The sequence below is a fragment of the Sphaerodactylus townsendi genome, linkage group LG01 (genome assembly GCF_021028975.2).
Source record: "Sphaerodactylus townsendi isolate TG3544 linkage group LG01, MPM_Stown_v2.3, whole genome shotgun sequence".
NCBI lineage: Eukaryota > Metazoa > Chordata > Lepidosauria > Squamata > Sphaerodactylidae > Sphaerodactylus > Sphaerodactylus townsendi.
The window spans coordinates 19,302,148-19,327,830 of NC_059425.1; the positions used below are offsets into that span (position 1 = coordinate 19,302,148).

A 25,683-nucleotide genomic window follows, 5' to 3' on the forward strand; every position below is an offset into this window, starting at 1 on the left:
ATATAAAAATATTTTAATGCTGCCTTCCCACTCAATTAGGGTTTCCACATCAACATAAAAACATCTGAACATTAAAAGATCATATAAGATAATTCAATAAAAACACATAAACATACAGCATCAAAGTTAGGGAGGACAGCCAGTAGCAATGACTGGGAACACGCCAAACAAAACCCAAAAGTCCTCCCTTGCTGGAAGAAGGCAGAGATAGTGGGAGACAGAAGAAACTCTGTGGAGAGGGAGTTCTTTTTTTTTTCTGGTCTGCCTTGGACCTACTTGCCAGGTAATAATTTAATGGAAGCTTGACGCCATAGAGCTCCTAATGTTACGGCCTCAGAGTAAAATAATCCAGGGATGTTCCAAGCAAAGAAGCCTAAAGAGTCCAAAAGACCATGAGTTACTGACCTCAGCAACTCAGTTTCTTTATAAGGAGTTAATGGAGAGGGTAAGAGGCAGCGAATCTTGATTTATAGGAGAAAGGAAGTAGTGACTCACAAGGCCATTCTGATGCTTTTGCTTTCAGCAGCATGGATACTTGGGTTTTATGTTATTAGGGGTGATGACAGAGACCACCACTCCTGGATTCCGTCTCTACGCCTGCAAAAATTCTTTCTCTAGCTCAACCGTAACTGAGGAAACAACGCATTAACAGGAGAACAGAGACTTGTGGTTGGGTCCAATAATTCCAGCCTTTGGACCGGCTAACACACACTTGCTGTTGAAAGAAGCTGGACTTGGGGCAATCAGAGGGCTAAGTTTGAACGGCAGGACTGAGTTCCAAAGTCACAGGCAGTGCCTTTGAGCATGTGCAAAGTGCCCTTGCCCACCCCAAAACCTAGGATTAAAGGTAAAACAAGTTCAGTTCCAGGGCCTTCTGGCGAAAGGAAGCAGAAAATCCCCAGTTCAAATTACACCACGGTCATTAACTTGCTTGGATGGCTTTAAGCAAGCTCTGCTCTCCCTGTGTGTTCATACCTGCATTTGCAAGATGAGGATAATAACCCTGACCTACTTTACAGGGTTGTTACAAAGATCCCTGAGATCATGATGATGTATGTGATGTGCTTTGAACATTGGAAATACAACATGTAAATGCCCAGTTTTATTTTTATTGCTTTATGCTAAAGGGGCGAAACCGACCTTTCTGTTTTAGCATGAGGAACTTCCAACTCCATCTGTGGAGATAGTAACACTGGCCTGCCTTACAGGGCTGTTGGAATGATCACAGAAATATTGTGCATCAAGCATTCAAGAAAAAGCAAGATTGGAACAGAATGCAGGGAGTCTAGTTTCAGTCAGAAGCCAAGTTATAATTCGGTAGTGGAGGCTCTTAGGTGTGGTTGCCAACCTCCAAGTAGTGGCTGGAGATCTCCTGGTGTTCAGTTCAGTTTTCAGTTCAGTTTTATTACGGCCATTAGGCCAGCAAAAAAGAGCAGAGAAGAACAAGAAAAAGGAGGAACAAATAAAAACGCGAAACCGAATCAATCAGAATTTTGCACTGAAATCCCAACAGAAACAGAAATCCACACAAAAAATATCATCAGCTTGTAGCATTCTTACTTTGGTCACCCTCATGTGGTCTTGGAAAACAACTTTGGTCCGCAACATGGTTCTTTCTCTGCTTTACTATATGCCAAAGCATATACAAAAAATTTAGCTACTCCAAGTTGAGATGCCACATAAGAGAAACTCGGTCTTCCAGCAAAATTCTCACAAGAACTGAGTCGGAATTAACTCTAGTTAAATTTCTGTACTGGATAAACAATGGATGAATTAACGCCTCCCTTTCCCCTTTATGGAGTTCACAATGCAATAAAATATGTAATACAGAGTCCACTTCCCCTGAGTTACAAACTCAGGAGGAGAGTTTGGAGGAGAGGCCCCTCCAATTACATCCCTCCAGAAGCTCCAGGCCCAAATCTCAAGGAATTTCCCCGCCCAGGAGTTGCTCAGCTCCTGCTTTGGCAAATGGGAATAAAACGTCCTACCTTTCAGGGTTCTAGCTAGGGCTCCTGCTGCGAGAATGGAAGTGAAGCAGGTTCAACTTTATTGGACAGACGAAGAAGAGCCCCGGTAGTACCTCTTCTATGCAGCCCAATAAGCCGGGCGCTGCCCTCTTTCCAAGCCTGCCACCCCCACCCCCCCGCGCCACTTCAACGGGAAAGCGTCCCTCTGCACTTGCATCTCGAACATCAGGGCTCTTCTCCTCTCAGGTTTTCTACTGTGGGCCGGACAGGGGGGTGGAGAACTTGCCAAAACAACAACAACAACAACAACAACAACACCCAAGCGAGGAGCGCAAAGCAACGCAACGCTCGGAGGTGTTTTTTTTTTTTTTTTTTTTGCGCAAGGGAAATGACATACGGCGCTCCTGCTTCCTGGGGGTGGGGGGAGCCCGGCCTCGGCAGCACGATCCGGCCAGGGCGGGCGCTGCAGCCTCCTCCCGCAAAATCCCCGGGACCTTGCCGCCTTCTCCATCCCCTGTCAAGCAGCCGGGTGGAGCGGGGAGAAGACGCGCCCTGGACGGCAGGAGCGCATGGGAACTAGGAGCGCCGCCGCCGCTTGGCTACCATGGACCATGGCTACCTAGAGCACAGCGCCGGCGGTGAGTTTCGTCCGACGTCGTTTGTTTTGCCCACGCCGGGCCGCCCGGGTGGTCTGTCTCCTCCCCCGCGGCTAAGTTCGGATCGAGATCGCAGAGAGACCCCCGTCTCCAGGGGGCGCTGGAGAGAGGCGCGGGGCGACAGCCCGGGGCGAGGCGGCCACCCCAAGAGGGGTGCAGTCGGGGCTGCGCAATGCTGCGCGCACCGAGGCAAGAGGCGGTCCCGTTGCGACACAGCCGGGCTTCCCCCAGTCAGCGCCGACCTCCCCTGGCTTCAAAATTCCGAGCCCCAGGCAGATCTCTCGTATATATGTTTACTCTGATTTTACTCACGAGAGTAAAATCTTACTTACATTACTTACTTACCTACGGAGTCGCCCTAAATCGGTTGCAACCTGACGGCGCCTTATAGCACCAAGCAACAGTGCCTTGACCTGGGATGGCCCAGGCTGACTAGATCTAGATCTCAGGCCTTTCCACATGTGCAGAATAATACACTTTCACTCCACTGTCAACGCAGCTGGATTTTACTGGGCGGAATAGCAAAATCCACGTGCAAACAATCCTGAAAGTGGATTTGAAAGTGCATTATTCTGCATGTGTGGAAGGGGCCCTCAGAAGCTACCTAATCTATTTAGATCTCAAGCTAAGCGAGGCTGACCCTAGTTAGTACTTGGATGGGAGACCACCAAGAAAGCCCAGGGTCACTATGCAGGAGCAGGCGGTGGCAAAACCGACTCTGCGTCTTGCCTTGAAAACCCTACAGGGTTGCTATAAATCTGTTGTGACTCGGATCACGCTTTAGATGCATTATTGGAGATGCTTAGTGTGTTATCACGGTGAAAATGGACCAGTCTCACAAAATGGAGGAAACATCTGAGAGGCAAGGATAGGGAAGTTGAAGGTGCCTAGCTAATGTAGTTTATGGCTTTAAAACTTGGTTGTGGTGTGGATGGAGAATTTAGCCAAAGTGGAAAAGGTGGGTTTTGAGGAGGGAGTGGAAGGAAGAGAGACAGAGAGGAAGGAGTACCATTATTATTATTATTACTACTGTTGTTGTTGAATTTACAAGCCTGTGGTATGTTTGCAGAGATCCCAGGGGTGCTTTGCTCCTTAAAGCAGGTGCTCTTGTTGGTGTGGTTAAGGAGTGCTACTTACAATAAGGAGAGGCATGTATATAGTATATGGTGCATGGTTACAGAGGAGGAGGGAAATGCTGCATGCTCAGGAGTGCTCACCTTTGCGTGAAACAAGACAGTTGTTTGCTTGGGGCCCATTAACAGAATAGGAGAGTATTTGTGTGTTTGCCTGGATTGTGTATTGCAGTAATGTTTGTGCAAGAATTTACATACAGGCAGTTAGCATGCAACCTGTTTGTGGGACAATTGTACACATGCAACGTGCTAGATAGAAACGTTCAATTTGCTGTTGCACACAGCTAACATACGGGCTAAGATTTTCACTGGTGACAATCTCTATTGTGGTTGCGCTCTCTCTCTCTCTCTCTCTCTCTCTCTCTCTCTCTCTCTCTCTCTCTGAGAACCTGTGTTCCTATAGTGCTCTACATTCCCCCCCCCCACACACACAGAAATCCCTATTTCCCCACTCCCTTTTTTAAAATCGGGCAGCAACAGTCAGAATTATAATCTTTCCCATTTTACAGATGTGAAGCCGCCAGATTTTTAGCTAAAAGGGAGTCCAGTATATGTCCTCTATCCCTTTCTGGACAAGGAAACATCAGGGCCTTGTTCCTTCCTTAGGATAGGTTCTGCATGCAAACATTCACGCCCATAGTTCTTATCTTTTCTGGGGCTTTCTGAAAGCCAAATGTTACATCAGAAGCCAAAGTCAATAGGCCAGGGTGTGCCTAGTGCAGATGTGGGGCAGGAGCTCCCAAATTCTTTGCATTTGCACATTTGGCTCTTAATCAAGTTCTTCTTTCCCCCCTTTTATTTGCACAAACTCATTCTGCCTGTCAGGCTCAGAGTGGGCCATTGTCTCTTTCTGTTCTGATTACACAACAACCCTGTGATGCAGGACTGCTTTTTATTTCCATTTTACTCGAGGGACTTTGCTTACTTACACAGTTTATTAAATTTGTGTCCTGCCCTTCCTCTCTGCAGCTAGTGGCCACTGAAGAGGGGCTGATCCCACACAACATCCCTGTGCGGTAAATCTTGTTCAAGGCTACCCAGTCAGGGCCAGCAAAGAATGTAATTCTTTCTTTTTAACCACTCTTTATTCACCCCAGATTATGAATGCAACCTGTTTACAAGGACTAGTTCAGATGCGTTAAAGAGGTTTTGTAGATATGCTTTTAATTTAGAGCAGTGGTTTGCAGATTGGGTCCTTCAGGCAGGGGTTCCTCTGAAGTTCAGCAATGAAATTGGTAATTGCAGATAAGATTCCCTGACAGATGTCTTGTCTGCAACCCGCCACTTCCGACTTCCTCTGAAACGCTGTCACAGAGGAGTGCTGTGTGTGCTTAGGGTGTGCTCTCATGTGGCAAGAGTGAGGCCAAGTATGGGAATCCTGACTTAAATGTAACATTCTCCAGAATCCTATGCAACATTTTATGATTCAGTGACAAAAAACTAAATGTGCTAATAGGGTCTCTGAAGATGGAAAGCTTCTTATTTCCCCCCCCCCTTTTTTTTTTTCTAGGAGGGAGGAAGCAAAAGCTAAAATGTTCTGGTGTACTCTGGCGGGACTTGGATTTGAATTTTACCTCAGACGTTGCCTCATAAAGTGATTTCAAATTGGCCATTGTTCTCTCAGCTCCTCCCTGCCCTGTCTGCCGTGAAAGCTTACCTTGTAAGCCCATTGAACAAGTTATGAAAATGCCTCAAGGGAAGTGCTTTGGGTGTAAAGTTAATACATGGTATTAGCATTATCCAGCTTAACCAGAGTGTCAAAACTGACCCAACTTTTGCTGATGCCACGAGACAAGAGTTCTAGTTTCAAGTTTGTCTGCAAACACAATACTGGCTGTTTGGAGGCTCAGTGGATTGGCTTAAGTCGGCTTTTCGGTGGATTGTCAATCGACAGGCTCAAAGATCACTGCTTTTCTAGATGAGTTCCGGCCTTGGGTTCAAAGGTTTTGTGTAAAAACGCTTCAGTTCTTTTTCAGTTTGCTGCTCAGAAAAGAGGAAGTGTGTTTGGCTGTCTGGTGTTTGTTATTTCTGCTTATTTCCATTTCTAGAACTTTGAGTCACTGATTTTGAATCCCTCGCTCTTTCTCATATCCATATTTAAGGCAAATGAGCAGTATCAGAAGGAAAGAGGACAGAGATGGTGGAAAAACCCAAGTCTGATCATCAAGGACAGTTGACTAGTCCTCACATGTTGGTGTCTTGCAAGCAGGGTTGTGAAATCTAATGGGCTTGGCCTGTTAAGAGTGTTGTCCTTCACCCTTGCAGCCTACTTCTGTTGTCTGTTTTTTTTAAACACAGTCTGCAAAATCACATTTTTTATTATCAAATCCAGAATCATTTTATTACCTCCTAATTTTTCCCCTCACAATTATGATCCTGGATTTGGATTTTTCATGTACACATAGAACTGTATCCCTTTCAACACTAATAAGTAGCCTAGCCTACCCCACAGGAAAACATAGATGAAATAATTGTGTTAGTTTGTGTGTACTTCAACTATATATGTCCCATGCTTACAATGGGCTCATAAGGGAAATGGTCAGGGGTTTAAAGGGAGGTAAAGAGACAGAATAAGAGGCAAATAACCAACAACCAACTGCATGAAGGTTTTTCTCCTTGACTTTCAAATTGGAGTGCTTTTTGTGAGGACGTTTTATGCTAAAACTTTCCTGTTTCCAGGTTTTCCCCATCTTCAATACACTCTTTCCAGAACCTGCTAGCTAGACCAATTGTTTTAACCTAGTCTAAGCACGTTAGCCCATCATTTGGAAGTAGTGCTGCTCATTTTGGTCCTCCCATCAGCTCCGTTTCCCCCTTACCAGCTATCTCATAGGCCTATTTTTCCTGTGTAACATGCATCTTTGCCATGTGGAATCAACCCAAAACAAAAACAATTAAAATAATGTATTGTCGAAGGCTTTCACGGCCGGAATCACTGGGGTGCTGTGTGTGTATGCCGGGCTGGTGTAATGCAATTTTCTAGCAGATTTTCTCTCCTGACGCTTCTCACAGACTCTGTGGCTGTAGCAGCATCTTCAAGGAGGATACCTACTTCATCAGATGCAGAAGCTGAGAAACGGTCCCAGGAGAGAATGCTGCTAGAAGACGGCCATACAGCCCAGAAACCACACAGCACCCCAATTAAAATAATAATTGGATAATTGAACTGGGTACATCTAGAATCCAGTCTTTGAGGCTTGTCAACCCCAGTGACCTTTTCAGAGAAAAAAAATAATGTTCTCTTTTGGGGCCTTACTCTGCTGTACCCTACCCTTGGACTCCGTTTGAAATCTTCCAGTTTAAAAAAAAAAACAACCAATGGAGACAAGTTTAATGGGACTAATTTAGCCTCTGGACCCTCTTCACCCAGGATGCCCACCCAATCCCAGCTGTGTTATATGGGCACTGAAGGAAACTGTAGGCATCTTCACCCCCTTCCACTCCTTATGTGCAGCTTAGCAGCTGGAATTCACGAAACCACATGTGAGAAAAACCCAGACAGCCTAACTCAACCTACCAGAGGCAAAGTCTACTGCATTTGAATTTTGAAATGAAATGCGGAAGGTTTTTTTAAAATCAGTAGTCCTTGGAGTAAGGATTGGGATGATTATGGCACTGTGAAATGTAGGGATTAAATGTATAGCAACAGTTTTCTGTTCTACAGTACTCACATGTTTTGGAGACTTGAAGGAAGGGCGATGAAAAAAACCCCTCTCATGAACATTTAAAAATATAAGACAGTTACCGGCTCTCACCTACCTTCACGTCTGTTGCATTCACTTTATAGCTAGGGAGAGGCTTGAGAAGTGCCTGTCCCAAAGGGTTCATTCTTATGATGAACACGTTGCCTAAAAATGCTACCTAACATGTTTTGGGGTGTGCGCGTGGGAGTGTGGATATGTCCCATGGAAATTAGAAGATGCAAGATGGAGTCAAAGGATGCGTTGGTTTTCTATCCCCTCCCCCCCTCCACCAGTCTCTAAGGAGAGCTGTGACTGGCTGATTCAAATCCTGTTTTTGGGTGTGAAGCCGGGAAGGTGTTTAAGTCCCCTTAGGCGTTGTTAGGTGTTCAGAAGGTTAGTAAGGAGGGGCAAACATAATGTAAGGGGGGGGGAGGGGGGAGAGAGGGAATTAGGTGCGTGAGTCATTGCACAGAAGCGTGGGTGAATTCAGAGAAGGATAACCCTAGAATAATTTCCATCTATCTACTCATGTATATATTGGCAATCCTTACAACCAGAGGTGGGATCCAGCAGGTTCTCACAGGTTCCCGAGAGTAGGTTACAAATTATTTGCGTGTGCCGAGAGGGGGTTACTAATTGGGGATTTTGCCACGTGATTTTTGCCTTAGTGACGCCCCTCCTCTCAGCAGTAGCGCGCAGAATTTGAAGCAGTCTAGCACAGGGGTAGGGAACCTGCGGCTCTCCAGATGTTCAGGAACTACAATTCCCATTTCAGTCCCCTTTACTGCCACCAGCATGGCCTGATGGGGAAATTGTAGGTTCTGAACATGCTGAGAAAATGAAGTGGTCTGGTATCCTGGGCTGCCTAGTTCCCAGTCTGCTGGGAGGTGCACCCCAAGCGTGCATGGCAGACTGCGCCCTGCACGTGCATCTTCGCTTCCAGCCTAAGGACCGGCGCAGCCAAGGCTGCGTCCCTGCCAAGCAGCCCTGCCTAGGGAATGTCCCTCACCCCTGAATGCCCAACCAGGCCCCCCCATGGCCTCCCACTCCAGCCCCATTGGCCCCTACGCCTACAGCTCTTTCAGAATCCCACCACCATGGGAACCTGTTACTAAATTTTTTGGATCCCACCACTGCTTACAACCACCCTGCAGAATAGGCCAGTGCTTAAAAACACTTACAATCTCCAAGAAAGGCCTGGGTTCCCTCAGAATTACAGCAGATCTTTAAACGACAGAGATTGTTTCCCTGGAGAAAATGTAAGCTGCAGAGAGCAAACTCTACAGCACACCACAGCTTCCCTAGTTTGAGACGCTCTTTCCTGGGGCAAATTCCCTCTCCAGTCACTGGCCTCACCAACTCTCCAGGAATTTGCTGGCCAGAGTTGGAGCAACGCTGCACACTTGGTGCATTTGCATGAGACACTCTAGCCCAGGAGTTGTTGTAAGAGCTATGTGCAGAAGCAGTTATAAGCAATGTTGCAAACCAGCTCCTGACTGTCACTAGCCTTGAAAGCCTTGGAAGGTAGGTATGAACCCAGCCCTGCATGGATCAGGACCGGAGTCCCATGTGGCCCCAGCACTCCATACCTGTGCACTGCACCAGCAGTGGCCCATGAGGTGCCTTTGGGAGCTCACATACAGGATGTGAAAGCAATGGCCTTCTGCTGCTGCTGCTGCTGCTCCTGAGCACCTGGTCTGCTAAGGCCTTTGCAATCTCAGATCAAGGAGGATCTGATGATGCTAGCCATACATCGACTTCTCCTCCATAAATCTGTCCAAGCCCTTTTTAAAGCTATCCAGGTTAGTGGCCATCACCACCTCCTGTGGCAGCATAGTCCAACCACCAATCACACGTTGCGTGAAGAAGTGTTTCCTTTTATTCTTCCCCCCATTCATTTTAAATGAATTCCCCCTGGGTCACCATAATTTGTCTGCAACTTTACTGCACTTTCTGCCACAACTTTATTGTTCCCATGTTACTACAAGAGGAGCATTTGAGAGAGAAAAGGCTTGTTTAGGCCACTGTTAAATTTGGGACTGTGGAGATTTGAACCCCTGGGTCTCCTACATCCTTGTGGGATATTGCAAAGATAAGGCCCCTCCACAAACTGCTGCTTTGTGAAATAAATACTTGTAAGGGCATCTGCAGAGTTAAGGCCCTAACATAAGTTGGACCCCCACGATGTAGTACAGTGGTTGGAGAACAGGCCTAGGATCTGAGAGATTTGGGTTCAAGTCCTCACACAAGACAGATGTCACTGGGTGCCCTTGGTCACTCACTGCCTTTCAGCCTAGCCCACCTCACAGGGTTGTCGTGACAATCAAATGTGGGAAAGGGGAGCCCCTATTTAGGCTATCCTTGGGTGAAGGTCAAGATAAAAATGTAACAGATATTGGGTGGGACTGATCAGGAAATTAGTGAAAATTAGCATTTGAACTGAGGAACTTTAACCTTCCAAGTCGATAGCTTTGCCTTTTTGGACCACTTGTTGGAAAGCAAAGCAGGCTGTCCTGTTGCACATTCCTATACAAGTAAGGCCCTCCTGCCATCTCCTCCTCCTTTTCTGACGGAATTAGCTGAGCTGGAGTTTAAGAAGGCATGAATTGAAAAGGTCACTGAAAAATGCCTTTTTGTTCAATGTTGTTGGTGTTGTTGTGGTGCCTCCTGGGATGTGCATGTAAAGGAGGGGGACCCAGACAAAGCAGAGCCTGTTCAGGGGTAACGGGGAGGGTATTTTTTGGTAACAACTTCTGTCCAATGTCTGTGCCTCTCGGTGCAGAGAAGGGCAAAGCCCATCCTGCGGCCCTCCTTCCCAAGAGTCTTTGTTTTCTGTACCAGGCCCTCTGCTTTAGGCCTCTTAAATCCCCACATCCTCTGTATGTTGGATAGAGGCCTTCTGCGCCACCCACTTCCCAGTTTGGCTGACAAGTCTAGGCTGGCTGGAGGTGGGTGAGGGGTTGGCCGCTGTGCCCTGTGGTTTCATCATGGGGGGGAAAAACAACCCCAGTCAGGTTGTAGTTGGCTCAAACTGGGAATATTTTGGTCAGCTTTGTTGCAGTCAGGACTGCCAGCTTGCTGTGTTTTCTTTGTGTAATTTCCAGCTATTTTGATACCTTTTCCTTTTCTGGTTTTTTCCCTTTCGGCAGCTTCATAATGGGCAGTAAAGCTAGCGATATAATTTTATAAACTGAGAAATGTGCATACGATAAAAAACTTTCTTTTTTCCTCTCTAAGGACAAGACCTAAGTAGTTATTAGATCTTCTACCCATGTATCCGCCATTACTTTGTTGATGCTTTTTTCTGGCAGGTCTGATCTTTCCCTCCACAAGGTTGCACAGCCTCCCACCTTGGCACCTTGGAGATTCTCCTGGAATTACAACTGATCTCCAGACTACAGAGATCATTTCCTGGGAGAAAAATGGCTAGTTTTGGAGGCTAGGACTCTGATGGCAGGGGGTGCCAACTCTACAATCTTCAGATGAATTCATGTATGGACTGTAATTCCCACATAAGCCTCCCCTGCAGGAGATCGGCCAATTACAATAGCCGGGCCAGCTAGAGTGATAGAACGTAGTCCATGAACATCTGAAGTTCCAGAATTGGACACCCCTGCTCTATGGCATTGTATCCTGTTGGGGTCCCTTCCAGAACCCCGCTGTCCCCAGCATCTATCACCCCCAAATCTCCAGGAATTTCCCAACTCTGACTTGGCAATCCTACTCTCCCCTTGAGCCAATCAAGACTTTTGGCCTTCTTTTAAACATTTAAAACAGGACATTTTAAACTATGCAGAAATTACATAGTACAAAGAAATAAAGTGGTGCTATGGTTATTCTGATCAGCTAGATGTGTGGCTGTGCATCTTCCTAGCAGTATTCTCTCCTGATAATTCACAAGATGCCAGCCACAGATGCAGGCTATAAACGGTCAGGAGAGAATGTTGGATCTAGAACACGGCCATACAAGTCTAAAACCACACACAGCACCCCAGTGATTCCTTCCGGCATATGAAAGCCTTACTGCAATACATACTTAAGTGCAGAATGTTTACAGTGCAAAGAGACTCCACGCACCATACTTAGGAAGTATAGTATATGCAGTCCCCTGACATGCCTTTTAACAATACCAAAGCATCTTCTTCTGAACATTTTATTTCAGCAGTACCGCCCTATTAATCAGTATTTTTTAAATGGGGCCATTCCTCCTGAATAATACACAATCTAGTTTTACATAGTTCAAGAAATGCCAGGAGAGTGGGAGACTTTGTAATCTCACCAAGCAAGCGAGCCAGCGTCATGTAATAATTAAGAGTGGAGATCTGGGTTCGATTCCGCACTCTGCTACTTAAGCAGCAGACTCTTATCTGGTGAACTGGATATGTTTCTCCACTCGTCCACATGAAGCCTCTCAGAGCCGTCTCAGGCCCCCCTACCTCACAAAGTGTTTGTTGTGGGAGAGGAAGGGAAAGGAGTTTGTAAGCCACTTTGAGACTCCTTTCAGCAGAGAAAGTACAAATCCAAACTCTCCCTCTTCATTCCATAAGGTGGGTGAGGCACAACAGAGAATGCACATGTATGGGCAGTTGTGGATTTTGCCCATTTGCAAGGCACTGTCTTCAACAATCTCTCTCCCATGTGCCATTCTGGCCCAAATCTGCTTTATCTTCAGGAATTAAGCTACATCAGACAGATTTCAAACTGTTTGAACTCCCGGCAGTGCCAAAGCAGTGACCGGAACAAACCGGCCCTCTTTGCAAATCTGATTCTGGTATCAAAGGTGCCAAGCTATTTTTTTTCAAACTTCCCAGAACACATGACAATAGGGGTCAGGGGTCTTCATAAGAACATAAGAACTAGCCTGCTGGATCAGACCCAGAGTTCCTTCTAGTCCCAGCACTCTTGCTTTTCACTCGCAGTGAGGCTCCACCAGGTGCCTCTTGAGGCAGCCTGCCACTTGGGATCCCAAATAACCTGTTTCATGTTAAAATTATGGGTTCAGTTCCCACAAGGTGGTGCCCAACTGGGACCAGGATCATGGCCTGCATTGAAAAGGACCTTCAGTCTTTCTCCAGCATTTTTCTGACCTGAAATGGTCCAGAGCAGCACTATTTGGCTCACTGAGGAAACCCACATTTTCCCTGGGATATACATGAATTTCCCCAGTGTGCTAAATTGCTCTGGGGTGGGGGTAGGGGATCTGTCAGGATGAGAAAACTGTGTAGATTTATGGTAATGGGAGACACTGCCATTTATATCTGCCTTTTATACAGGGTGGGAATCTCTGCCCCAACCTATGTATTCTGTAACATGTGCTGGCAGGAAGGAATCTCTCCTCAACCATGAACTCACTAGATAGCCATGAGCAAATTGTTCCCTCAACAGCCTCATCTACAATGTTGGCCTGCCTTAGAGGCTCGTTGTAAAGATTACTGGGTAATGTATATTAAATGCTTTAAAGCACTCTACAAATCCCAAGTGTCACTGTTAACAGTAAAATATTTTTAAAATAACTGGCACTGCCTTCCCAGTGCCAAACTACCTAGATTAGAATATCTACCACCACCATCAGGTTGACAGCCTCCAGGTGGTAGCTGGAGATTTCCTTCTGTTACAACTGATCTCCAGGTGACAGAGGGCGATTCAGCACATGAGTAAAATAGGTTCGACCCAGTTCCCTGAGAAGGGTACTAACCTAGGCTCGAAGCTTTCATTGTTGTTCCTCTTACTCTGCAAATCCAGCTTCTTGATCCTGTAGCTCAGAGGGCGTGAATCATCCCAGCCTCTTCACGCTCCATCTCCGATCTGGCTACTGTCTCCATGGGCCATGTTCAGCTCTATCCCTCAATATCGCTGTTAAAAAACGTGCCAAGCAGGAAATGGAGGGACGAGCAGGTGGCATTTCTTTTTGAATTGGCCAGCTATGCAATGCGATGCCTTGCAGAACACTTGATTGGCACCAGAAACACTCCTGGCACCAGAGATTCCGCACTTGGAATCGAGCTGAGTTCGAGCGTGGTTCCCTGAAAAAGTAGTAGTTCCCAACTGGAGTCGGAAATTTGACTGTTACACGGGGCGAAGCTGGTACAAAACCACGTCGATCCCAGTGGTTGTGCAGAGCACTTAGGTAGAATGCAGCTCGAACTTAGGTCGATAACCCAAGTGCAGAATCGACCATGGTTTACCTGGAGAAAATGGCCACTTTGGAAGGTGAACTCTGTGTCATTGTACCCCAGTGGATTCCTTCCCTTCTCCAAACCCCACCCCCCTCAGGCTCCACACCCCAACTCTCCAGGTATTTCCCAACCTGGAGCTGATATGTACACTCATCCCAACGTACACAAATTGACAATCAGTGTTAGGTGATCTGGAACAACTGCCACTCTCAAGTTCCAGGATCACAAATCGGTAATCTAAATCTCTTGATCTCAAGGACTGATTCTCCCATTAGCATGCATTGAAAAGGAAGACCTTTTCACCCCCTCATGAACCTCCTTGGTTCTGAAATGGTTGTTAAAGGGCAGTGGAATCCGTGTGAGGAGACCTCGGACAAGCGCACTGTTTTCTTCCCCCTCAGGTCAAAAGTCCCCGTTGCTCGGCTATTCAGGGCCCCATGCTCTGCGGCTTCCAGTGGTGTCAGGAATGTCTGAGGCGGGAGCCGTTTCCTCCAAACTGCCACTTTCCCCTTGCTGCCAGCACAAACAAGACTGCCTGGGCATGAGGCAAGACCCGGGCTCTTTGCCCACAGGATAGGGCCAGAGGACCTGGCTTGAGCCAAACTGAGTCCATCCCCCACTTCTTCTGGGAACCAGTCCCCTGGTACAGGGCCTAGAAGTGAGAAATGCTTGCTTCACTCCTGATATTTTTTTAACGATAGGTCATACCCCATTGACTACCGTATTAGGGCAAAAAAGTTTTTTTTAGCTTTAAAAAGCTTTCCAGAATTCGGCAAAGGACTGTGATGTAGCAACATTCAGGCTTTTCAGTTACAAAAAAGGCTCCTCTTTAGGTGGATCAGAGACACAGGGATACATCGGCTGGGATTCTGTCCCTAGCTCTGGAAGAGGACAGTAGAGTGTATAAAAGCCCTGTTTTCATTTGGGGTGGTGGTAATTAGGCTTTTTAGAGCGCCATCCCTGAATGTACATAACATAATCAAGACTTCCCTCCAACCTCAAGGAACATAACAGTGTTTGAAATCTGATGAAACCATTTGGTAGAAAATTCAGGATAGACCAAATGAAATATTCAATGACCACTTGTATTGAGGGAGCTTTGAAAAGATTCTGTGATTCCATAGAGCAGTGGTGGCGAACCTATGGGTGCCCTGCGTTTAGGGCGCCACCGTAATTCTACACTCAGGGGAGCCCCTCTCTCTGTGGGCACGCGCAAACAGTGCCCCCCCCCCCCACATCTAGGCTGGCCTGGGCCGCTGGGCTCGATAATTAGCATTAAACCTAAGTCCTAGTTTTGGAGAAGCAGTGTAGGTAACCCTGTTAAACTGTTAAACCCCATTGATTTTCATGCGAAGAACTAAAGCGTGATCCTTTACCTGGGAGTCAGCTCGGTTGCTGGCAATGGGGCTTGCTTCTGAGTAAACCCTCCTAGAGTCGTGATTCACCCATTGGAAGAGTTGCACGGTTGCTTCAAAGCAAAGCCACCGGCTACCACCGAGCTTACTCCTGAGTAACACATGCCTTTGAGACAACCCTTTTTTCTAAACTAAAACCTCAGTATTCAAATTAAATTCCGTGTTGGCACTTTGCGATGAATAAGTGGGTTTTGAGTTGCAATTTGGGCACTTGGTCTCGAAAAGGTTCGCTATCACTGTCATAGAGGCTGTATCTACGAAATCTATTAGCCATGATAGCTCAACATTAAAAAAAAATCCATATACAGAGGAAGTATGACATGGAGGAACACATTTTATTTGCTGCTTGAGAGCATTCCAGAGGCATTTGACTAACAGCTGCTAGGGACAAGATGCCAGATCCTTTACAAAGGTCTGCTCAAATCCTGTTGACTGGATGTGCATTTGGAGTTTCATGTTGAAACTTAATTCTTAGGTGTACTGGGCTCTAATTTGGATTGGGGGCCTCTGTATGTAAAGGATTAAGCCTCCCTTCTGCACCACTTTCCTAACCTGACATAGCCCTGGCATGCTGTTATTTGTTTGTCCCATTGGGGAAACTTAGGTGTGACCCATCATGTGGTGTTTCTCTAGGACAGGGATCCCCAACCTGTTTTTGCCTGAGGGCACCCTTAAAGTTCTGACACAGGGCGGTGAGCACAAACACAAAATGGCTTCCGCAGGAACCAGAACTGTTCACAAAATGGTGGAGAGTGCGGTTATGCATAACCCTAATAGCAGCATTTCAGACTGAAGCCCTGATTAACAGGATACTGCACTGTCATTCAGAAGCCCTGCTGGGCAAAAGTCTCACCTGGCCTCATCCATTTCATGAAAATACTTGGTGGTTGCCAGATTGGGTCCCCCTGCTCTAGGACTGTCATTTCTCCTGCTCTGTAGTATACTATAGTAGGCAGTAGGCTTAACCTGCGCATGGCATCGGTGCCAGAGGTGTACTCTCAGAGCGAGCTCTGTGGAGCCGCGCCCATTAAGAGTCACACACACCACACACACTCCCCCACATCTAGGCTGGCTCTGACTGGATTGGCTGCTGGAGCTTATTAGCATTTTCAAACCTGCAGAGAACCTAGCTTCTGGGGAAGCAGTGTAGGGTAACCCTGTTAAGCACTGTTAAAACCCTACACGTGGCAGGTACCTCGCTTCTGGAGTAAACCTTATTCCCTTGTGTCACATCTCACCTGCATTGGAAGATATTGCAGGTTGCTTCAAAGCAAAGCCACTGACTACTCACTGACACTCAAGCTTAATCCCCTGCAATGCTTATTGTCTCGGAGCTTCAACCATTCTTTCTAAACTAAAACTCCTTATCAGTATATCTAGGTTCGGTAATCTCCCGCCGTATTTCGGGGCACTTTGCGATAAATAAATGGGTTTTGGGTTGCAATTTGGGCACTCGGTCTCGAAAAGGTTCGCCATCACTGCTATAGAGCCTGTCCTTCAACGCTGTCGTGTCTTTAAGGGGAACAGATCTCTGTAGTCTGAGCATAGCTGTAATTCTGGGAAGATTTCAGGACTTGCCTTGAGGTTGGTAACCCCACCATGCGTACATTCCAACTGAAAAACTAGCAGCTTGAACAAATTATGAAGCTGTCTTATACTGAAGGTCAATATTGTCTGCTTAGACTGGCAACAGCTCTCCAGAGTCTCAGGCGGAGATCTTTCACATCACTTACTAATTGACACTTTTAAACTGGAGAGGCTGTGTTATTGAACCTGGGACCTTCTGTATGCCAAGCATATTCTCTGCCACTGAACCAATGGGCCTTTCCCCACTTACCGTAAGCCCCGCGCTACTTGAGGAGAGCAGCGCGCTGCATAGGGGGGATGGAAGGGAGTGGGGAAAGGCCCATAGTCTTTCCCTTCCTGAATCCACAATTTCCCAGGGCCAATTCAGATCAAGAAAATGGTAGGAAGGAAACTCCCTCTTGCCCTGTGTGCCGAGGCCCTGATAGAGATCAGGCCCCATGTATCTGAGAACTGAGTTTCAAGTCAGCACAGAATTCTTAGTGCATGTATGTTGGGCTGGAACTGGTATCATTTATATATAGCCTTACTACATATTTGCCCTGGCGACATCCTTAGAATGGCTTGAAAGGCATGTTGAAGAATAGCGTACTTCCAGGCACAGATGGACCCAATTTGGATGGGGACCATAGTGCAGAGGGTTTAATTTTCCAAATCTGGTTACATAATTGTAGAACTGGAAGAGACCACAAGGGCCGTCAAGTCCAACCCCCTGTCATGGAAAAAGACACATTCACAGCACTCCTGACAGATGGCCATCCAGCCTCCGTTTAAAAACCTCCAAAGAAGGAGACTCCATCACACTACGAGTCAGTGTATTCCCCTGTCGAACAGCCCTTGCTGTCAGAAAAGTCTTCCTAATGTTTAGGTGGAATCTCCTTAGCTGTACTTTGAACCCGTTACTCCTTGTCCTAGTCTCTGGAGCAGCAGAAAACAAGCCTGCTCCCTTTCCAACATGACATCCTTTCAAATATTTAAACATGGTTGTCATGTTGCCCCTTAATGTTCTCTACTCCAGACTAAACATACCTAGCTCCCTAAACCTCTTCTCATAGGGCACGGAATCCAGACCTTTGACCATTTTAGTCGCCCTCCTCTGGACCTGTTCCAGAGGTTAAATTTTCTAAAACCAAACCGGCTATATGTATTCCGTTGGGGGTTCCACATGTACTACCGAGTTTCATGCTGCATTTCCCAACGTAACAGATAGTTGCTAGCCAGGCCAGGAAATTGGCATCTGTGAGGGAGTGAGAGGTCTACTCTTCCTCTATCTGCAGACTGTGGTGCTAAGTGAATCAGGCTTAGTCTTGCCTGGGAAGCTCACAGCTAACCTGGGGCATCCCAGGGGAAATATAATGCATACTTAAGCCCAGAATCCCAGGGTCCTGTCCCCATTCAGAAGGAAACAGGACCAGCCTACTTTGTATGCACTTATGCAACAATACTAGCCTTCCTTGTTGTTAACTTGTCCAGCAGATCTATTTGAATGCCCACTGTGTGGTTTTAGGTTTTTATTATCATGGCTCTGACTTTGCGGAATGGCTTTCCTGAAAACAGAAAGAAGGCACCTTCACTTCTTTCCTTCAGGAAACGTTGTAAGAGCTGTTCAGAAGATGGACCTTTGAGATTAGTGAGAGGTAAAAAAAATAAGAGAAGAAGAAGAGTTTTGGATTTATATCCCCTCTTTCTCTCCTGCAGGAGACTCAAAGGGGCTTACAATCTCCTTGCCCTTCCCCCCTCACAACAAACACCCTGTGAGGTGGGTGGGGCTGAGAGAGCTCCGAGAAGCTGTGACCAGCCCAAGGTCACCCAGCTGGCGTGTGTGGGAGTGTACAAGCTAATCTGAATTCCCCAGATAAGCCTCCACAGCTCAGGCGGCAGAGCTGGGAATCAAACCCAGTTCCTCCAGATTAGATACTCCAGATTAGATACACGAGCTCTTAACCTCCTATGCCACTGCTGCTCCTTGTAATGCTTGTTTTGCTCTGGAGGCTGTTTTTTTTGTGTTTGGCTCTGTATTTTTTATGGCAGCTCGCTGGAAAAACAGTGTTTTGCATGAAATTAGTGTAAATGTCTACTGCTTTGAAAAATGCAACTCCTCACAGCCTGGGTAAATTTTCCTTGTTAGGTGACAACTTCTTGGATAGCACCAGTGTCCTGGATCATCCAGACTGGCTCACGAGACTGAATTCCCGCTTGCAGAGCCAGGAGGAGGAGCTGACCCTGGTGAAGTCGGCCTTGGCGGATGCGCTGCGGAGGCTCAGCTTCTACGACCAGCAAATCCCTCTGCTAAGGCGGCAGGTGCTTGAAGGTGAGACCAGGGAGGAGGGCCAGAATACATATTACTTAGGCTCCTGGTAGGGAATTTTATGGCACTCAGAGATTAACATGGATCATAAGGCAATTCCCATCAGAGCCAGCTGGGCCAAGTGCTGGCAGGGGGGGCTGATGGGAATTGTAGTCCAAGTGAACATCTGTAGTGCCATAGTCGCTTTTCTGCCACCACTGGACCCTAGGGCCAATTGAAATTAGGTTGCAGGTGGGTAAGGGAGAAGACTATTCTCCCATCTCCCATAGCTTCCCAGAGAAGTGGGCATTACAATGTCACAGGTGCAAGTTTCCTGCCAAGAACTCCAGTTTTGACTTGGATTGAGACCATTATATGACATACAGAGAGAAGGGGATTCTGTGTATAGCTCTTCACCCAGTGGGGTGCCCAGGGTGATTCTGAATCAGAAAAAATGATCCTGTGTGACATGCCCCTGATCCAAATTGTCCATCTTCCCACATACTTGGAAATGATATACTCAGCAGGGAACTTGCAGCTGACATGTTAGTGACCAAATGACATCCAGGCACAGCTAGACTATAGCTCATTCTTTGGCACATGGACCGCCAGTGTGGTATGGTGGTTAAAAGCAGTAGACTCTAATCAGGGGAGCCGGGTTTAATTCCTCACTTGTGCACATGAGCGGTGGATTCTAATCTGGGGAACCAGGTTTGTTTTCTCACTCTACACATGAAGCCTGCTGGGTGACTTTTGGCTAATCACAGTTCTCTCTGGACTCTCTCAGCCCCACCTATCTCACAAAGTGTCTGTTGTGGGGAGAGGAGGGGAAGGAATTTGTAAGCTACTTTGAAACTCCTTATAGGAGAGACAAGTGGAGTATAAATTTTAGAAGAAAAAGAGTTTGTATTTTTACCCTACCTTTCTCTACTCTAAGGAGACTTAAGGTGGCTTACAAGCTCCTTTCCCTTCCTCTTCCCACCTGTCCCCACAACAGACACCTTGTGAGATTGGTGGGGCTGAGAGAGTTCCAAAGAACTGTGACTAACCCAAGGTCACCCAGCAGTAATGTAGGAGTATGAAAACACATCTGGTTCACCAGATAAGCCTCTGCCACATAGGTGGAGGAGTGAGGAATCAAACCTGATTCTCCAGATTAGAATCCACTTGCTCTTAACCACTACACCTTGCTAGCTCTTCTCTTCTTGCTTCTGTTCCAGAAACCAACCAACCAACCAACCAGAGTCCTATGGTAACAGAGATACCCCTACAGGCTCCTTGCTACTCCAAACAATAAGAAGTTCTAGAGACAATTACTTCCTGGTTTGGTTCCATTGAGAGACACCTAAAGACATAAGGCATTTTTCTAGTGTTTACTTTGTTTATAAATTTAAATCAGAACATAGGTGGAGGTAAGGAACATCCTATAAGGCAGCCATTTCATTATATTTCCCAGAGAGAGTAATCAGTATATTTTAACCCAACAACTTCTCCACACTTCTTTCTTCTCAACACAAACACACATACCCCTTCCCTTCAGCTGTAGGGTCATCTTGTCTGATGGATTCTCAACAAAGCTATTAGTTGGCCACCTTCTACCAGTGATTCCCCGTGATGACACTCCTGTAGTTTTTAAGGAAAATAAACATTCTTTTGTCTTGGGGCTTGGCTCCATTCTCTTTAGAACAAATCCATAACAATATTTATCATGGCAGAAGCTTTCTTAATAAAATGGATGAAGTATAGCCTTGGGTTTCAGATATAAATATGCATGGGAAGAGATGGGGAATGTAAACACCGCAAATAGATGTTAAGGCAACCTTTCTGGAGACCCAGTGTGATGTAGTGGTTAAGACTAGGTGGACTCTAATCGGGAGAACCGGGTTTGATTGCTCACTCATCTACATGAGTGGGGAACTCTTATCTGGCAAACCAGATTTGTTTCCCTGCTCCTACATTCCTGTTGGGTAACCTTGGGCTAGTCAGTTCTTCAGAACTCTTTCAGCCCCACCTGTCTTGCTAGTAAGCCCCTTTGAGTCAGTTTACAAGAGAGAAGGGGCGTATAAATCCAAACCCTTCTTCTTCCTATCTTTGCTTTGTAAATTGTCCACCTGTAGTAAAGACCGTGGCTCTGTTTTTTACATCAGTGAACTCAAATTGGCCTTGATGCTTGCCCGGACTAGTCCTGGGGTCTGCAACAAACACCAAGTATGGCTCAATACCAGAGGTGGAGTGAGGGGAAACTGTATGCACTCTGTGCCCCTCCCGCAGCATTACCCATCCTGCCCCAGAATGCCCCCGTCCCTTCGGCGGCCCAGCCACGCCTCCACCACTGCTCCGCCCGTGGGCACTACGCCACTGCTCAATACAGAATCAGAAATGGCTTTCTAAAACGAAAGTGAAACCTTTAAAGTCTATTGAAATGCTAAGTGGGATGTGAAGAGAACGGCAGGCAAAGATTTTTATCGGACTCAGAGCCATCTTAGGGCCAAACTAGATTGTAAGAGCTGTTCCCCAAATCTGCCAGGAGTACACAATACCATTTCAGAGCCTGGATTTTGTACTTTCAAGACCACAAGGGGATCTGATCCCAGTGTGGACCTGCAATGTTTGCAAGAACCAAAATAGTGGAGGTGGGGGAACCCCGCCTCTCCCTATGCTGTTGTCCCTTGCAGGATCAGGGCTCTGCAGCATTTTGAAAAGGAAAAACCCAGGCTTTAAAATAATGCCACATCCCCTTGGTAAACTCAGGGATACAGCATCCTGTGTTTGTTTAATACTCACTGGCCAATTATTCAGGAGGCCCCTGGGCGCACTGGCAACTGACCCTGGTGTGGCAAATTTCCTTTCACTGGCATACAAGGAAGTTGCCATGCGCCTGTTGCTCTTGCTCTTGGCTTTCCCTATGGAAAGCAAGAGCACCTGATGCCATGCATGGCAGGACAGAGAGAAGAAGAAGAGTTTGGATTTATACCCCCCTTTCTCTCCTGTAAGGAGACTCAAAAGGAGTTTCAATCTCCTTTCCCTCCTCCCCCCCCCCCAACAAACACCTTGTGAGGTAGGTGGGGCTGAGAGAGCTCCAAAGAACTGTGACTAGTCCACGGTCACCCAGCTGGCATGTGTTGGAGTGTGCAATATAATCTGGTTCACCAAATAAGCCTCCACAGCTCAAGTGGCAGAGCAGAGTATCAAACCTGGCTCTCCATATTAGAGCGCACCTGCTCTTAACCACCACACCACGCTGGCTGTCCTCCATAATCACCACTGGTGTGTTACTTCCTAACAAAGGACTCGCAACAGCCATTCTTTGAGGCTGCAAAAACTTGATAATTTATTAGTCAATGTGTCAGTTACCAGTAAAATTAAGCCGTATGATTAAAATTCATGCCGTAGTATTCTCCATTACTATGTACAGGTGTGAAAGTTAGCTGACAGGAAGAAGGGCGATTCATTTGAAATGTGGTGTTGGAGGAAAGTGTGACAGAGACGTGGTTAGCCAAAAAGGCAAATCGGTGGGTTCTAGATCAAATCAAGCCTGAACTCTCCCTAGAAGCTAAAATAACGAAACTAAACTTTGGCCACATTGTGAGAAGACAGGAGTAACTGGAAAAGGCTAGGAGAAGTTGCAGGCAGCAGGAAAAGAGGAAGACCCAACCTGAGATGGATTGACTCTGTAAAGGAAGCCAGGACCCCCCGTTTGCAAGACCTGAGCAAGGCTATTACAGACATTTTGGAGGTCATTTATTCGTAACATTGCCATAGGTCAAAAGTGTTGAAGCAGCGGCTTTACTCGGAGTAGACCACCTTGCAGGATGCAATGTAGACAAGAACTGAAAGACACACAGTCACCAGTGCAGGTCTGTTTATTGCTAACTACTGACAATGTGCTCCGCCAGACCACAGGTGTTTTCAGGCACACATTACTCTGTTGTCTGTGCTATCTATATACATATGTGGTACCAATCAGGTGCCCTTACCTTATCTTACGCTTACGGCACTTCACACACACACATATTTTCGGTTATGTGAACATACTTTCTTATGCTGGCTTTTTATTGATAGATTGCTCTAAATGTTGATGTAGTTTAGCTCTTTTAATCATGAACAATTGCTGACCCCCCAATGTGTCAGTTACCAGTAAACCTATGTACAGGTGTGAAAGTTAGCTGACAGGAAGAAAGGCGCATACTACGGTAAACTAGAATACTACAGTGAACTAGATCCACAGCACATAGGTAACAGGTTTATTGCAGTATAAACCTTTGTGAACTAGATCCAATTGCATGAGATTGCAAATGCCTCAGCAGTCCAGGTGCTCAGGAGCAGCAGCAGCAGCAGCAGCCATTGCTTTCACATCCTGCAGGTGAGCTCCCAAAAGCACCTGGTGGGCCACTGTCAGTAGCAGAGTGCTGGACTAGATGGACTCTGGTCTGATCCAGCAGGCTTGTTCTGATGTTCTTATGAAGCATTATCCTAACTAGAGGATCTGGAGGGTGCAGAGAAAGCCCTCCCTTTCTAAAGTCTTTATCCTCCCAGTTCTGATGCCAAAAATTAACCAAGCTGGGGGAGGAAGATTGGTCCAATGGATTGTGGGAGCAGTAAAGTGGGTGGAGTGAGGGATGTTCCTCTCACCCGCATTTTAAGATCCTATCAGCCACACATTATGCATAAATGGGGCAAGTGTGAAATCAAAGAAATGTGTCTGCTGCCATCCAAGTTGCTAGTTTTGCTCTTTGGAAAAACAGCATTGTGGGTTCTAAAGGAAAACTACAGGATTGCTCACAGGGACAAATGCTTCTTTTAAATGCCTGCTTTTCTGCAGCAAACTCCATCCCTTCGCAAGCTGGAGACCCTGCTACTCTTCCACGTGACAATGGTGCCTGCTGGATCCTGCCTCCCGCCTTGTCGAACGATTCCAGGTATTGATCCTGGCTCTTGATGAAAAATCTGGACTTGGGCAAAGATATGACTTCTGAGGCCCCCTACTGCCCACTCGTTACCTTGGTCTTCTAAATATTTAACTGGCAGTAAGATCAGGATAAGCCACCCCCACCCCCCAAAAAGACCAATGCAATATTTCTTCAGGCAATGAATAATTAGCTTATGGGACTCACTGCCAAAGATGTGACTCTGTGATCACTAGCATATAGAAAAGAATTAAACGCATTTGAGGTAAGGGGTGGGTGGCTTTTTCCATAGCTAATTTTTATGCTAGCTAAATGAAACCTTCAGGTATAGCTCTGAGTCACAGACGCTGGGGTGAGCCATTGCCTTTATAACCTGCTTCTATGCTTCCAGAAACATCTGGCTGGTCACTGTTGGAAACAGAAAGCTGGGCTAAGAGCCAGCGTGGTGTAGTGATTAAGAGCTGGTTCACTCTAATCTGGAGAACCGGGTTTGATTTCCCCACTCTGCCACTTGAGTTGTGGAGGCTTATCTGGTGAACCAGATTAGCTTGTGCACTCCAACACATGCCAGCTGGGTGACCTTGGGCCAGTCACAGTTCTTTGGAGCTCTCTCAACCCCACCTACCTCACAGGGTGTTTGTTGTGGGCGGGAGGAAGGGAAAGGAGATTGTAAGATATAAATCCAAACTCTTCTTCTCTTCTTCTAATTGTAATGTAATGTTTAATTTCTAATTGCACCTATAATCTTGCCTGAGCAAGCCACCTGTCATTGTTTGTTTGCTTATTCCACAAATCTATATCCCATCTTTCAGTACAAGAATTTTTGTGGTGTTTCAAACAATGTGCAATGTTAATTATTAAAACGGTAACCAAGACAATACAGTATAAACCTACACAGAAGGAGAGCTAGCATGATATAGTGGTTAACAGTGGTGGACTCTAATCTGGAGAATTGGGTCCGATTCCCCACTCTTCCACATGAAGCCTGCTGGGTGACCTTGGGCCAGTTACAGTAGTCGCTGAACTCTCTCAACTGGCACAGTGGCAGGCCATGCCAAGCCACTTCCAGATGTCTCTTGCCTTGAAAACCCTTAAGTCAGCTGTGACTTGATGGTAAAATCACACCCCCACTAATACATAGTGGGGTATTTTCAAGGCACATTGAAGCAAGTTGCGGTTCCAGAACTAATTTTGTTTTGATGTGCAGTTCACCTGCTGCCCAGAAAACGAGAGACCGTACAGAGCTGCTGCCTGGAGCCAAAAGGACTCAGGGGTCGAGGGTCAGTGTTGGGACGCAGACGGAGGAGTCAGCTATGCTGGCACTGAGACAAGGTCAAAGCCTTATCAATGGGCATGGCAGGGGAGAGCCAGCCCACATACCCACTAACACAGGAGAAAGAGACTACAGTGGACACCCAGCGTGCGGAATACAAGACAATGGGGCAGACCTGGGCTTTGCCTCGGAAGTGCGGAAAGTTCAGAAGGAACCCCAAATGCAAGGAGATGGTTGCTCTCTCCTCGATGCTTGCTCTGATGACATTGAAGACATTGGTGAGGCTCCCCCCGAAGACAGCTCTGAGAAAGTGTCAAGTGAAGGACAGACCCAACCCTCCACTCATCCACTGGAGCGTGAGGCACCATCCCCTGGATCTCCGTCAGAAGAGAGCACAGCTGCTTCCCCGGTGCCAGCTGTGCAGAGTCTGATGTCCAGCAAAAAAGAACTGTAAGTTTGCTGATAAGGGGAAGGCAGACTGGGAGGCGGGGACAGTGACAAAATGTTTATTACACTTACAACCCGCACTCGTTTGGGGCTCCCGGTGTTCTCTTACTTGAGGTGGCTGCTATGAACCACCTCTGTGTATCCTCAGTACTGCT

The 25,683-nt window shown here is 46.7% G+C and overlaps 1 protein-coding gene across 2 annotated transcripts in view; it reads left to right on the plus strand.

Moving 5' to 3' along the window:
• Positions 1 to 2,087: 2,087 nt before the first annotated feature.
• EML3 (EMAP like 3) overlaps positions 2,088 to 25,683 on the plus strand; it is a 51,651-nt gene continuing 28,055 nt past the window's right edge. The window contains exons 1-4 of one of the 2 annotated variants that reach the window (XM_048512531.1): positions 2,088 to 2,605; positions 18,743 to 18,925; positions 23,724 to 23,820; positions 25,016 to 25,531. In XM_048512531.1, coding sequence (XP_048368488.1) covers positions 2,572 to 2,605; positions 18,743 to 18,925; positions 23,724 to 23,820; positions 25,016 to 25,531 — 830 coding nt within the window. In that variant the 5' untranslated portion in view covers positions 2,088 to 2,571. Of the gene's footprint in view, positions 2,606 to 18,742; positions 18,926 to 23,246; positions 23,265 to 23,723; positions 23,821 to 25,015; positions 25,532 to 25,683 lie in introns of those variants that run through there. The other variant, XM_048512540.1, reaches the window with a different exon arrangement.